The sequence below is a fragment of the Kryptolebias marmoratus genome, linkage group LG14, assembly GCF_001649575.2.
Source record: "Kryptolebias marmoratus isolate JLee-2015 linkage group LG14, ASM164957v2, whole genome shotgun sequence".
Taxonomy (NCBI): domain Eukaryota; kingdom Metazoa; phylum Chordata; class Actinopteri; order Cyprinodontiformes; family Rivulidae; genus Kryptolebias; species Kryptolebias marmoratus.
Genome location: NC_051443.1, coordinates 22,359,465 through 22,375,666, shown reverse-complemented (window position 1 = coordinate 22,375,666; position 16,202 = coordinate 22,359,465). Strand labels below are relative to the sequence as shown.

The following is a 16,202-nucleotide window of genomic DNA, read 5'->3' as shown; positions in this document are numbered from 1 at the left end:
CTGGAAGCAATTGAGGGTTGTTTGTTAGGCCATGAAATAACACCGGCGTGCCTTGACTTTGATCATTTGCATGTATATAGATAATAAATTGCCACAGATGGCTCTAGCTGTACACAGCTCCTGCTGTAAGGTTACACTTTTACACCACCTAGATTTAATGTCAGCCTCTCTGTCATGGGTCATATAATTTTGTATATATTTACTTAATATTGAAAAGTTACTTTTATTGAGGTAATAAAGCAATGACATAACATTTATAATCATAGAAATGATCAATAATCATTATGATGCTTAATTTCTTCTCTGGGAGGGTCGATTAATGGCTTATTTGAAAAATCTGCCTAACAGATTCAGTGGTAATTTGGAACAAAAAAAAAGAGACCTTGCTGACTCTGCATGAGTTAGAAAGGCTAAAGTACTAGTTACTAAATGCAATACAATTACTGCTATCATAGGTTCCTTTGAAGAAATGCTGTGCAAGATGTTTTGGCAACACATTTATTTATCATTGAACAAGAAGATGACCCATTACTCATGTATAACCTTACTTTCTTTTTCGACTTTTTCCATCGCTAGTACAGGCATCATTTGTCTTGTTTTTGAGATAAAAAAAATAACACAGACCAGCCTAGACACTGTTTTTTTTCAGGAAAAATGAAACTGAGTGTGAAGATGACTGAAACTGTGTGGACTTTTTATAATCGTTAGGATATTCCAAGCCAAAAAGTAAGGTCAAAGATTAGTTTTTAGAAGTTGTGGATGGCAGACAATGAAGTAGAGAAGTTTAAGCTTTTAAAATAACTACAATTACACCACATAATTCATAATTATTTTTGACAAATATGTGAAAAGAGATGTCTAAAAGTGAGAAATTATGGAATGAGGAACAACAAAGAAATGGGAAATGCAAGTGCAGTTTAAAACAAATGAAAAGAAAAAAATGAAAGGGATGATCAGAGAAAAACACTTTAGCAGACAAAAAGTAGGATGGGTTTTCAGACAGAAAATTAATCAACATATTGTTTAGTGCTACACATAATCTGTGACACTGTGCCAGATAGATGATTTTGAACATCCATCCATCCATCCATCCATCCATCCATCCATCTTTCCAACCATCTATCCATCTTCGACCGCTTATCTGAGGTCGGCTTGCGGAGGCAGCAGGTCCAAGAGGGAAACCCAGACATCTGTTTTCCCAGCAACACTCTTCAGCTCCTCCTGGGGGATCCCAAGGCATTCTCATCCCAGAGAGAATATATAATTCCTCCATCAATGCTGATATTGAGCAAAAATAATGAATTTGCATCTTGGATACTAAAATTACTCTCCATTTTAATCTAATTTTAAAAATATTACATAGAAAAGAACAATATGTTCAATGTAAATGAAGTAGTAAATGTAATGCCTTTTTGTTTGTTTGTTTTCATCTGCTACTAAATTTATACAAACAAGTCACTATAATAAAATCATGTTTCCTTCAGTTTTATATTGTAAAGAAGTCATAAATAAATTAAAAAATTGTCAGTTTTGTACCCCAATCACACTACTAGACAAGACAGCATGAAAGTCAGAATAAACTTGGAACATCAAAAAGAGGTTATTGTATACAGCTAGTTTTCTTTCTCATTTACATTGTTCCACCGATATTCAGCCTTTGCCCTCATTAGTTGTTGTAATTGTGTGTAGTGCTATATGTGTGTGTGTGTGTGTGTGCATGTGTGAGAGAGAGAGCAAACCGTGCTAAGAAATGTGTTGAGCATTGAGTAACATTTCATGGCCCATTTGCTGTGGCCTGCAGAAGCTCCTTTACTGTACGTCGTGTAGAACGGGAGGCGGTTGTGATGAGCCGACAGTGGGCACTCATTGGTGCATGAAGGGGTCCTCAATCCTCCTTTCTCCTTCCCTGTCTTTCCACGGTATTTCCTCTGACTTTTTTTTGTTAAAAAAAAAAAAGCTTATCAAGCAAATTTCTCTATGCATTTGCAACTTTGCCTGTCAGTGTGTAGTGTCTGAGACCTGTGATCAAGAGTCACTGCACATAAAATGACCTTCGATCATTAAGGAATTAGTCGGCGGCTAAGGGCTTGTTTATAGAATCAATTAGTTTAAAATGTGAACAGGTGGGCTCATTTTATCACACAATTCCAAGAGAAAGTGTCAAGGATTTACACTGTGACACTGAAGTTAACTGGCTCTAAACTACCACAGTTATGGGAGGCCTCTTAAATCCCAGAGAGAGGGAAGTCAAAGTTACAGATATCAGCTAGAACAGCTTTGATAAAGACTTGAATCCAGGAAAGATCTGAACAAAATAATAAAGATGTCATTTTGAGTCATTGCAGTGGGAACTTTTAGCATGGAGTGTTATGTGGGGAATGCAGTGTTTACTAGTTGTGTCCATTGGCTTTTTATTCATATATGTATTTTTCATTTTTAAAGTTCTCTGCAATTATTACAGAATGTCTAAAATCTAATCTCACAGTCTTATAGAAAGTGTCCTGATTGTTGCCAAAGGAAATTCATCAGAAATTAACTAGTATTACAAGCATCTGGTAAAAAATAAACAGCAGAAAAATTAGGTAGATGTTTGAGTAAAACCTGTTTTTTCAACCAAGTTCAAAAACCTGGTTTAAGTTTTATTTTTTAATTTTTTATTCCTGTTATATTATTGGTACTACTTTTTGTCATTTTATCTAGTTACATAGAAATGCACTGTGAATTAAAACTTGGTCGTGATTTCTCATTTTTATTTATTTATTTATTGCATTGTTTTGTTTTCTTTAATGCACACATGCATTTACACATCCAAATGGGCTGTCTGAAAACAAGCCGACGGTGTTTATCTTCACACCTCCTCAGACACGCTGCTCTGGTGAAAAGCTGACTGGTGAGCTTCGTGTCATTGATGCCCGCCTAGCAACATCTGAGCAGAGCTGACAACCCCCGCATGCTACAGCAGCAGACATCTAAAAGACGTGGTTCACCCACGCAGCGATGCAGAGTCATTCACACACGAACACACATAAAAACCACATGCACGCTTGGTCCTGCTGAAAGATTTACTCATTGCAGAGGCTGCATGAATATGGTATACTGATTTGAATTAATGGAGGGGGTTTGTGTTAATTTGCATGCTCATAATTGAAAACTGTCAAACTGTTGAAAACATAATCCCAACTTAGACCCAAGAAAACCTATTAAAGCTTTTAAATGCTGTGAGCTACAGTTGTTAAAGGCATTAATATTTATTTTGAGATTTTATTTATTTATTTTTCCTGAGGAAAGTAGTTGAGTGTTATGCACTGACATGATTCCAGAACAATGAAGTATTCTTAAATAATAATAATAGTAATAATAATAATAATAATAACTTTGTGTGCTTTACCCATAATTTGAAGCCTGTAGGATCATCATATGTTGATAACAAATCCAAAAACATGCACATGCTAGAAATGCCGCCCTAGTAAATCACTCTCACTACCATTAATGCCATCTCTGCTGCCAAAACTATGGTTCAAAACAAATTGGTGACTAATTAGGTTTAAATTAGAATAGATTTAAAAGCGGTGAGAGTATCACAATATGTTAACATGCCCACTCATTATTTCCTGTTCCATTATATTTACAACTTTCAGTCTTGGCCTTTGCGCACTTATTTAATTTGCTGCTATGAGAAATGCATTTTTGGTTCTTAGCTGCAGCAAACATTTTATACAACGACACAAAGCTGTATATTATCGCCATGCAAAAACTCCTAATATAAACAACAAAAGCCAACATCAAATATGAATTACTGCCGACATTAAATATAAATGACCCAAAGAGAATTATGGTGATTTATCTCAAGACTTAAAAAAGGTCAATGTTGGAACAGGGAAAACACTTTATTGTAAAGTTTTTATACTTTCTTTCTGTTTTTCCCCACAATAAATTTTGTACCTTTTTATACATAAATAAAAACATTAGGTTAAAAAAGTGAAGTGAAGGAACTGTCAGTTCCTTACAGTTAAAAGAAAAGAAAAGAAAACACAGATTTCACGGTAAAAAATTGTAAATTGACAATTTCAACCTCCCTTCAAGGTTTTACAGACAATGGGATTAAGATAAAATAAGGATTTTTATTATTTTTTAAGCAAAGACAAATAAGCAGTTTAATGGCTGTATTTTGCATCTTCTTTTTACTTTGTTATGCTTCTACATGCCACAATGCCGTGACTTGAGAGGATCAAAGTGTTTGGCAGGAAAAACAGCAGACTTTTGAACAGTAATGCTGCTAAAGCCTGTGGAGGCATTAGCATTGTGCGCCTGTGGCACCGCTGACTCCTCCATAGCTACTCATAAAAGCATGAAGGCAAAACGAAACAAAACTTCTAAAGGGCACTGGAAAGCAGTAAAAATTAAGTTATGGGATTTGGGGCTTTTAAGAGTCACTGATGACTTCCAACAAATTAGAGCTGTTGTGAAAATGGCAGTGTATCTACATAAGGAAGTGTTTTACAGTTGTCTGATTATGGTTTTTATAGTCCCCGGTTATGGAAGATGCACGGTCTCCCTGACATGAAAAATATGACTTCATTTCACAAGCACTTTCAAAAATGACACAAAACTGAGTGTTTCACGATTTATAAAATGTACATAGCTATCAACACAAAAGCAATGTGAGGACAGATTTCAGAGTGACGATTATCATGTCTTTTTAGCAGATTGTGCAAAATTAAGAGGCTTTGAATTACCCTATAAAGTATTCTGGTTCACTAGGAGGTATGGTGCCAGTCATTGTTTGCTGAAACACATGCAGGTAATGTTCACATAGATTTCAAGAAGTAAAAATTAGCATGAGGGAGTTTTTTTTTAATTTCCTTCTTCATGCTAATGTCATCTGATAGGTAATGCCAAGGCATACAACACATAATGATGCACCCTATTAAGCTCTAGCACTTGATGAACAACAGATTTTCTGCAAGTACTTTTAGTGTTGAGACTTATAGTGGTACATGAGGTTTTGAGATTTCAGATCACGCTGAAGCTGTTTTTAATACTGTCAAGTTTGACATTTTTTGACAGTGAACTTTAATGTGATGACAGCTGTAAAGGAACCTAAATGTGACCAAAGGTTAAAAAAGAAAAAGGTTTGGTGCATCAAAGCCCTTCATCCTTCTTTAATGCCAGTGTCTCAAGAGAATAAGCTTTCCTCTGTATTTATCTGAAATACATAATTCATAAATGTTGGGCCAATTCTTTTGTATTTTAACCCTCTAAAATATGCATTATGATGTCAAGCACAAACACAAAAACAACATAGAGGACATAGAAAAAAGTTACAAATTACATGTACTATAATAACTCTAATCAAGCCTGCTACTTTACCTCAATTTTAATCATCACCAAATTCCTCATTCTCACTCTGATCTGGATCCTGTTCATTTTCTGCTATCGTGGTACTTCTGTCTTCATCCTTGTTTCTATCTTCCTCTCAATCCTCACTCTCTCCCTGCCGGATAGCCACTGTAACATCATCTTCCTTATCACTGTTACCTCAACCTCACTCTCACCAACTGGCAGTAGCACTTGTTCTTTATACCTTTTTGATGGTATATAGAAAATGTGTGGATTCATCTCCTGTATTATGTCATGATGTGCACATCTACCATGTGAAATACGTATTCTTATGAATGCACAGACGTGTGTGTGTGTGTGTGTGTGTGTGTGTGTGTGTGTGTGTGTATATATGTATATTTATTTCCTTACAAAAAATAACTTGCAAATTACTTGCTAATTTCTCATCCTGCTTGTATTCCAATCTCATATCCCTGGTATTGCCTTTATGATATTTTATGATGGTACAATGTTGTTTTTGGGCAAATGAAGTTTTATTTTTTTGTAATTTCCTATTACATGTTTGATACCATGTCATGTAAAGATTTTGAAAATACTTATTTAGTAACCACTGAAGGTGATTCAAATGGTGTGTATGTGATTATCTGGGTGAAAATAAATGAACAAAATACACTTTTCTGTGGAGAAAATGTGGGGGTGTGTGAGATCATAGAGGGTTAAATGTCTGTTTTTCTTGCTGCCTGTCTGTTTGTTTGTCTATCCATCCATGCACCTGATTTTGTTCAAGGTCGTAGGTGGCTGGAGTCTGCCCTAACTGCTATAGGGCAAGAAGCAAGGTACACACTAAACAGGTCACCATTCCATCAGCGATCTGACATAGAGAGGGAAACAACTTAGAGAAAGGTTGAGGGGGAACTAAACCCCAAAGAAAAACCTATACTTAACTATAATTTCATTTTGTGCTGATGGCTTCTCAAAAAGAGACATAAAGGTGTCTCTTAAGCATCAGCAAACTGCCAACATCATTCTGGAGTGCTTTTGAACAGATTTCAAGGTCCTTGTGGGGAGGTCAAATTTTCTTTGATTGTGATTATATTTAAACGAAAAGAAAACTCTTTAGATGGTTTGTTCAAAATTTCAGTTTTCCACATCTATCAACACTAAATCCTTCAGTTTATTTATTTATTTAGTAGTAATTTGTTATTCTAAGGGATCCTGACAAATGTATCAAACCAGCAAACTGCATTCTTCTCTATCTTTCAGTTGCTCCCTTTAGGGTCAAAACAGCCAATCATCAGCCTCCATCTCACCCTACCCATCCTTCTTTGTAAATAATGTTTGGAAAGAAAAAATAAATAAATAAAAAAAACACTGGATAAAAATTAAAATACAAAAAATACAGAAGCATGCACCAAATGTTTGATCAGATACTTAGAAGACTTGGTTACACTAAAACAAGATCATTTCACAAATACTTACCAGGTGGTGCATATTTGTGTGAATGAATCATACACCTGTTTTTTTTGTTGTTTGTTTGTTTGTTTATGAATGACCTTTAAAACTATTAAATCATAGTAACATTTCCAGTAAAATCTGATGCTGCCATTACAGAAAACCTATTTTGTGTGTGAGTGAGTGTTTCTGCCACAAATGGATACCTAAGAGCCTGGCAAGATTGATTCTGTTATGATTGTGATATTGCGAATATTATGTTATGCAGCTGAGTGGTTACAGGAACATTTGTTGGAAAAACGGGTAACATACGCATGCTACAAACACGCCTCTACCAATGATCATGTATGAAGAGCAAGACTAAATGATCAGTGCCAAGTCAAAACCTACTATTAGGGAATATTATAATAGCTGAGATACTGGAAAGCAATTGTTTTTTTTCATTTTTTTTTTTTTATGAATGTAAAACCTTAATTATGCCTAATTTAAAATTACACATGATCCAGTGAAGAATGCAGTCATTGATTTTTATTTATTTATTTATTTTTAACACATTGGCCCAATCATTGCACCTAATCAATAACATACCTAATCGATGATTTACCTCTTGGACACATTAGATTTTCTAGAATCGAACTGTTTTTTTCAACTTTATATAAAAAAAACAAGATGCAGCGGACATCAATCCAGCTGGCTAAAAACAAATAATGTGAAAGAGTCAAAGAATGTGAAGCTAAGAAACTACTAATGCAAAAAAAAAAGAAAAAAATAGTTAATTAAAAAAACTTGCTGATGAAATAATCATCAGTGCTGGTAAGAACTACTCAAAGTACCTATTTTAAAGACATTTGGAAAGATAAAAGAAATGTGTGTTTGCCAGCCTGACCAGCTGTTATTCATTTGCATATCTGACTGTCAAAAGACCACAGGGTGTGAAGAATTACTAATGCCCTAATGCTGAGAGGCAAAGAGTCTGACAGCATTCCCAATGAGCCAACTAGACCCTGCAACAATTACGAATTGGAAAAAAAAGCACCTTTTGTTTACAGATGCTGACGTGAGAAGCATTTTGGTTATATTTTGTCTGGCAAAAGTGAGGCTGTGTTCCATTAAGGAATGATTCAACATTTCATATATATTTATTAGCTGCAAAAATAATGTTAATGTTAAAAAAATTTAAAAAATAAAAACACTGTGTGTGTTAAACATTTTCTTGGAGTCTAATTTTGTTTCTTAACCCTTCATCTGTTACAGAACATTTTCAGACATTCACTTGCAAGTATGTAACATGCAAAAGACCAGATTTGTATTTGGATAATTTGACAGAATCCACTGAAATGATTGGGAGTTAATGTACGTTCATTAACTGATTGGTCGTGGTCAGGGAGTGTAAAACAGAGCAGAGGTGTGTGATGGGTGAGGAGTGGAGGTGTGGCAGCAACAGGAGCAGCGTTTGGGAAGGCTTTAAAAACTAAAAGGGGAACGAGGGGAGTAATCCACTGAGTGCCCATAATGTAATGAGTCAGCCTTGCTTAATGGAGTCCATTTGAGGAGAAATGAGGTAGAGAACGTAAACAGAGGTACTGGAGGTGCAAAGGTGTTGTGGAACAAAAAAGCTGAACTAAAAGTATCTTTTCTGGAAATTAAGGTTTTACTTATTATATTATCACTAGAAAAACAATACGTTTTGAACAGTACCTGACTGCGATTATGTGCTTTTGTCATATCCTAGAAAATAAAAATAGTGGTAATTCCTTCAGGGAGGCTTTATCAGAGCCAATGTTTGTAGGATAAATTCTTGATCTCCTTCTTTTTCTCGAAATGCATATCATCATTACATTGCCATTGGGCTGAATTTCACTTATTATGATTGATAAAAGCAAAAAATGACCTATTTCTTATGTTTTGATTCAGTTTTACTGAAATATTTTCCACTGTACTTTGGATAACATTTTGAATTTTAGTTCACATTTGTCTTCTGTTTGAAATATAAAGATCAGCTGTACCAAAATGAACATGTTGTCATTAGAAATAAGTAGTTTATATTGTATGTGCCATCTGTTTATTAAATGTATCAGCATCTAAAACTGATGCTGTCAATCTTGTCAAAAAGGGAAAACTGAAAAGTGTAATCAGTTCTATTGAAAACAGACAAATGAAATCTGTCTCATCTTCATGATATGGTAGTGACAGCAGAAACCTTAGAAATATAATTATCTTCATTTCAGTGTGATGTTACCCAGAAAGTTTGCTCTATGGGAGTTTGGTACAATAAAAGCAAAAGTCTGATTGAAGTTATTTTTTTTGTAAAGAAATTTGCCAGTAAATTACATTTTTGTCCAGAATAGGATTGTGTGTTCTAGATACCAGACTTTGATCTGTGGATGTAGTTAAAAATAAGAAAGATACAAGAAGAATGGTACATCTGTGACACATGCTCTGTTTCAGCACTGCCTCAAGAGTCAGGGGTTGTATTATTCATTGTTTTCGGTGTCATATCTAATGCTCCCGCAGTTGCGCGCTTCTTGTCGCCTGCGTGTACAGATCGGATGATTTGTCTCTCCGCCAGCCTGGAGTATTTATTCCAGGTCAGCTGCCATCTCACCCTGCTGTTTTTCACGGCCTGTTAGAGATCTCTTAATTGGCAAATAAGTGTGTGATTTAAAGTTAGGGAGACAGAGTGTCGTGAAAGACTCATCTGCTTGTTTGGGACTGTGTATTAATCTGTGGAGGGAACACAAGTCCAAACACACGGCCAGATGTGACAAGTGCTTCTGGCTGTGAGACAGGCTGTGTGGCTCTGGAGATGGTGCAAGGTTCTGTATTCCAGCTTTTACACCAAAGTTTGAGCTCAAAAGCACATGTGGTTTTGTTATGTGTAATGTGGTTTGTGTGTGTTACTCATAAACTTACAAATGCAAAGCAAAGTGACAATGAGCATTATGGTACAAAGCGTGGGCAGAAAGAATACTGTAGTTTTCACAAATTATGTTTCTCACATTGGTAAACCGCAGCTGTAATAATGCTTGTTTGTTAGGGTTTGTGCACCAACAGACTTTGGATGATTAGAGGCTCATGTGGAAACCATGTGAGGACATTCACAGTGACCTGCCAAACTGACTTTAGGTTGAAGTCACAAAGGCTCAATGAACCGTTGTGAATGAAATTAACAGTGAGGCAAAATTTAAATATCATCTGAGAAACTTAATAAAATTAAAAAAAGGAAAAAAATACACACGAAAAAAAAACAGTTGTGGTCATTGGAGTTACCTTATTTTTTTATTTATTGTACTGTTTAATCTTGTTAATGTATGCATTTTATCTTATTCACTCCTTGACTTTATTATATTTCTTTATTATTTATTTTGATTACTTTTTTTTACTAACTAATGATGAGAAAAATAATCAAATTGAGTTGTTCACAACAGATTCTGATTGTCTTCTTCAATGCTGTTGAGAATGATAAATTAATCAAAATGTAAAGCCACTCTTCTAATTTTTCATTTCTGGAAGTTGTGATCTGATCAAATTTCTGACACTGATGCAGATTTTCTGGCTAATCTTTTCTTTTTTTTTTCTTTTCCCCTCATCTCTGTATTTCCTTTTCTATCTGGGTGTCTTTTTCTCCATCTTATCTCTTCATCCACATTTCCCTATCCTCCTCTTTTCTGTCGCTCCTATCAGGTCCCCCACCAGATGGGAGCTCTGACCTTCTATCGCTATGAACAGCCTATTGTAGACTACTGCCAGGCCCACCAACCCCTGCGGCTCAACATGGGCTACGAAGGCCCACCTCAGGGCCTGGAGGGACTTGAAGACCTGGGGCCATGTGATAGGGGCACAATACAGACAGTGGCCCTGCCTGCTGTGCCCTCTGCTGCCAGCATAGGTGCCCCTGTGCCAGGGGCCCGCTCCCCTCCACCTCCCCTCATACCACAAACTGAAGTTCCCAGCAGTGGTCCTTTTCCTCCTATCGAGCGCACTGGCACGCTCAAATTTGGACGCTAGTGAATCTGGTTGTTGAAAGTGGGCCAAGCGTCTGTGATTCACTTTGACTTTTAAATGAAGGGGCAGGTGAGGCGTTATTCAGTGGGGCCTTGTTTTTAGTTCATGATCTAAAGGACTACATGTTCAAACTATGCCTGGAGGGATCTGACATCTGAAACACAATCTCACTAACATACAGTATGACGGTACACTGATTATTCAGATTTTTCTTTTCAAAGCATTTGGAAGCAAAACCCTTAAAAGCTACTGACTCACAAGAGGTGATTTTTTTCAGCATGTACCTGTTCACAGAGGTGGCAAACGAATTCTGTTGGGCCAAGAGTGAAAGGAAAAGTGCAATAAATACAATTTCTCGATCATCAAGGGAGGAGGGAGAAGTGACTAAAGAGCTAAGAGATAAAGCTGAGGTTATGTGAAATAGGCTTCACACTATCATTATTTAAAATTTAATTCAAAAGCTGTTGACAAAGGGAGACCTTCATCATTGTTTTACAGATTACTACATATAGACTTTGTTTTGTTGATGTTTGTTTGTTTTTTTTTTTGTTTTTTTTCTGAATGTTGTGCTGAATTCAATTTATGTGCATGTTAAACCAAAGAGTTTACTAATACCTTTCTTTAATGCACATGCATAAAATATCAGTTGTACAACAAAACACAAAACAAGTCTATCAATTTACAGTTGACACCAAAGCTCCCACTGTTTTCAAAGACCTGGTCACATCTTTACAAATGAGCAAATCATTCGGAGATAATGATCAGGTCAGGTAGTTTACCTAAAAATTTGATGCAATTCTATGGTCACCCAACAGTACCCTATCAACATCTGATTAATTGTTATCCATGTACAACGGTGGCAAAAGTCATATGTTGAAAAAAGATCAATAAAAATTAAAGAAAATAAATACAACATTCAAGATCCCTTTGCACAGTAAGAAAATCAAATTATTGTATATGATTATATCCCAGCTGAATGACTCAGTATTCCTTTAGAGAGGCAGTGGTGGGGAATTTGTGTGAAAAAAAAACAAACAAAAAACTTCAACTGAGTGAAAGAGTGTAAATATTATTGGGAAGGTCTGCTCTACCGAAGGCAAAACCACTCTCACTGCCCCAAATCGTCACCTGAAACATGGTCAAGTCAATGTTTGACTTTCATCAGACTGGACTATCTGAAGAGCACCATGTTGCTGGGCTGGCGATGCTCAGATTGCGTGCTCCTCTCCTGTTCGCTACAGAGAACTTTGCTGCCGATTGGGGGCATGTTGAACCAGCACGTTGACTTCTCTTTGACCTGCTTACGAACCCGTGGACCGTACTGGGAATATTGCCAGACATGTTCTTTTCTTTCTTTTTTTTTCTCTCTCTCTGAAAGTGTGCCCACTGCATTGGAGTTTTATGCACTCGGTAACCCAGAGGTCACCATGTGAAGCATCACTCGTCATTGACTTCCAGATCCATTGAGGACTTCATATACAGCAGTGATGCCCCATCAGAAATCATCTCTAGCTCAGTCTAGAGATTAGTGGAAGCTATACTTGGTCCTACAACAAAGCAACGGACTGATCTACAGCCTAAACTGCAAGGGATTAAAGGTTGAAGCATCCTCAAGATAGGAAGAGATACAAGGAAATATTTTTATTTGTTTTCTGTTTTTGGTATGAAACTAAGTTTTAAAGGTGTTCAAAGATGATGTCAAAAAATTCTATAAGACTAACTAAATGACTAAATCAAATAGAACTTAATTATCCTGTAAATAATAAATCTTTAAGAAAGAAAAAAAAAGAACTTCTTCTAAACGCAAACTGTTTGTGAACAGAAGAGGAGCCTTATTCACTTTCCAGTGGGAATATATTACCAAGATGACTCGGTGAGGAGGTTCCTAATGTAATGCTTTCATTGTTTCAATAATGACTATTTTTCTATCTGCTCCCTTCATGATTATATCATTAAATGAAAATAATGCTATTGAAGTTATTTCTCAAATCCAGTCATTTTACTTGAGAAGAGGGAAAGATTGGAAGCCTTGTTATTGTGATGTTCTCAGAAGGCCAAACCTCACAAATCCATGTTTTTTTTTTCAATTTTTATTTATTTATTTTTATTTTGACATGTTTGAGAGTTTAGCTTTCAGGTGGTGGTCGCATGATGTGTTATTTGTATTGCAATTCACCCATTTCTTGTTTTAGGGTTTCAACACTACCTGCCATTTAAAGAATTTCTTAAGGATGAAAAGTGTTTGTTTTAATGTGCCATTATTTTGTTAAACGTTTTACTGGAGGATAAAAAAAAAATACAATAAAAAAACACCCAAAACAAGTGACAACCATTCACATGGCATCACAACTAAAAAGGGTTCAATCCCTTTTATGTACAGAACATTGCATAAAAAAGCAGTTCATTCACTCACTACGGTTGCTTAATCGTGCTGGTGGAGTTTATTTTGTAATAGCAGCTGTGCCAATGTCTTTATAATGGGAGCTCTTTCAGTTCTATCCATGTATTGTCTTGCCTTGCTCTGTATCACCCCTAATAACTCTTTGGCCTGAATCTCATGTCTGCTGCTTGGTGACTCAGGTGAACCTGTTTAACGTTGTTCTATTTCTGTCCGCATGTTTATATATCGGGAAACTTTGTCCAGTTAGGGAGAAACACTGACACAGAGGCAAACAATGAGGGATATATTTCCTGCCGGGAATAGCCTAGAACCAGCAGCACACATTGTGAACAACATCAGTGTTTTTAACTCTCCTATAAGCCCCCATAACTGAAGAGAAGAAGAGAATCCCTTGTAACTCCGGGTCAATTTTACCCGAAGGCCACAGGAGGGTTAAAGCATCACCTTTGCTGACCTGTTCCTGCTCTTGTCTTGCCTGAAATACAATTCCTTGGCACTACAGGCTGTGAGGCATAGAGCACTGCGCTGGGTGCTCACCAGGCACAAACCAACCCTCTTACAGTCCCTCGTTGAAGCCCACTTCCAGTTGTTTTGTTATCATTGTAAGTTTCAGACCAACCAAAATGCTTAAGTTTAAGATTAAAGCGTTTCAGCCACCCATGCATAATTAGAATGACTAATTCAATATAAGTGTGTTTACAATTACATTGGTTACTAAACCCTATTTGATTAATCACAACTACCTTCCTGATAAAACCAGATATGTTTAGCAGAATGTTTCAAATCCTGCTGCCAGTAATTATCCAGTCTTTTGTCTGTTTCTTTAGCCATCAGAGAGCTGGAAGCACAAGCACTGCATGCTAATGATGCATGTTTGAGCTGAACTCCAGGACCGGCTGTGCAAGCCTCTCAGTGCCAACCGGCTTTACTTTCAGTTCTGCTTTGTTTGTAAATGGTTTCTCACACCCCAAGTTCCCCAAACCCATCCTCTTATTGAGCTAGGGCTCAAGACCTCACAGAAATCATTCATTTTATTTTGATTTGAAAAATCTTCTTCTTGCTTCAGGTGGGGTGAACAATGGTCTTAGGAACAGCAGTTTTTTTTTTTGTTGTTGTTTTTTTTACATTCTAATATTTATGTTGAGAAGAAATACACATCACAGAAAGAAGAGTCAAAAAAGGTTAGATAAAAATTGATGAAACCGTAATGTATAGTAGAAAGAACATACAGTTACAACTAGTATAGTAAGACCTTTTTAGATCTTTATTCTGTTAGTGAAAACTTTTTTTTTTTTCTGAAAGGCCTCCTTATTTTCAATTTAAGAACAAGCTCTGACACAGTAAAGCCTCACATATACAGAAATTATGCAGTCACATAGGACACACATCTTAAACAAAAGGCACACTTGGATCTTCTGAACTGTATGTATTATGCATGCTCTCATACAAAAATGCATAAATAATATTTCACACTATTACCAAGAGTCCACTGTGACTTGTCAGTCTTTACCACAGAAACAACCAAGCATAAACACTTCTAGACACAAGAAAATGAAAAAAAAAAGAAAAAAGAAAATAATTAAAAAAACTGCACACAAACCATGATAAACGATAATAAAATGCCGCAAGTTTTGACACGCCCATCCATTCCAGTTCACCCAAGGCCATCTGTGACGGTTCACTAGGCCATAATCTATTACCTGATAAATAGATTTTAAAAAATTAATTCCAAGCCAGACATGGATTTGCTGCTTTTCCTTCTCTGCCATACATCTGTGTCTTACCAGCAGACAATTCTGGAGTATGTTCCTACAGCACACAGTTGAGTTAAGTCAGCATATGTGCACATGAAGAGAAGAGCTAATGCTCCTCATATGCCAATTTCCTGTTGAAGTTTCTGTTATTGTTTGTGTGTAGTTGGACTGAGAAATGGTAGGGACACATTTTATGTTTGCAATGCAAAAGAGAGACCAGAAGCATTGATTGAGATACCCTGCATGTACATGGCCTCTTTGTGTGTGTCTGTATCTGCCATCCAAAAGCACCTACTCCTCTACCTCCTCTCAACGAACATCACCGTTACTGATGTTCAGGCCGGCCCATTCCCCATTGATTGTTATTGTTCCACGCTGTTTCACATTAGCAGAAAGTCTTTAACCTTCGACCCGAATTGTCCCAACTTTGTTTTTCTGCCATTGCTCATGTCAGAGGTGGCACAGAAAAGAAAGGCATGATCATTAACCTCTGTCGGGGGGAAACACACTTTTTCTTTTTCCTGACAAAGCCCTAATTGGATTTAATGTACGCTCTGAAGAAAAGAAGGGTTTTTATTTAAATGGGCTGCATTCATGTCCAACAGCTGACTTCAGAGAAAGCAAGCAGAAGGAGCCTGACAGAGAGCAATATAAAAAATATTAAAAAAATGTTTTTTTGTTTCCTGCAGGCTCAAACTATTTGCCTTTTTTATGTTTATTTTTTCTAATATTTATTCTATTTTTGTTGGCACCTAAAATGCTTTCCATTGTCCTTTTCATCCATTTTCTGCAGAAAACATTTTTTAATTATTTTTATTTTATGTAAGTTGTAAATATGTGCTGCAATGTTTTTGTAGTTGGTTTGACTTCTTATTTTTAGTTTATTTTTATTGTATTTAGACAAAGCATTTTTTTTTTTTGTGGAGACCTGGTCAAAGCGCAAAAATATGGCTCTTCTATGAGTACATTATTGTCAGAAAATGTTTTGTAAAAATTTTGATGATGATATCAGAAATAAAACTATAAAGGTGGAAATTGCAGTGCTTTTCTTTACCATATTTATTTTTTTGAGTGATAATTGTGAGCAGCTTTCGCCAGCTGTAGCCAACTCCAGCCAATGTGAGCTTCATAAAGGTTTCTGTTCATGAAGCTTCATAAAATCACAGTAAATAAAACTAAAACCTTTGGGAAGATGGTAATTTTGCAAGTTCATTTTTTTCCTTCCTTTTTTGTATCTTAAATTGTCTGGA

General features: G+C 36.2%; 1 protein-coding gene across 1 annotated transcript in view; it reads left to right on the top strand.

Moving 5' to 3' along the window:
* Positions 1–15,992, top strand: part of LOC108241414 (leucine-rich repeat transmembrane neuronal protein 4) — a 92,786-nt gene extending 76,794 nt beyond the window's left edge. The window contains exon 3 of the mRNA XM_017425535.3: positions 10,477–15,992. Within this exon, the coding sequence (XP_017281024.1) occupies positions 10,477–10,800 (324 nt within the window). The 3' untranslated portion in view covers positions 10,801–15,992. The remainder of the gene's footprint in view (positions 1–10,476) is intronic.
* The last annotated feature ends 210 nt before the right edge of the window (positions 15,993–16,202 follow it).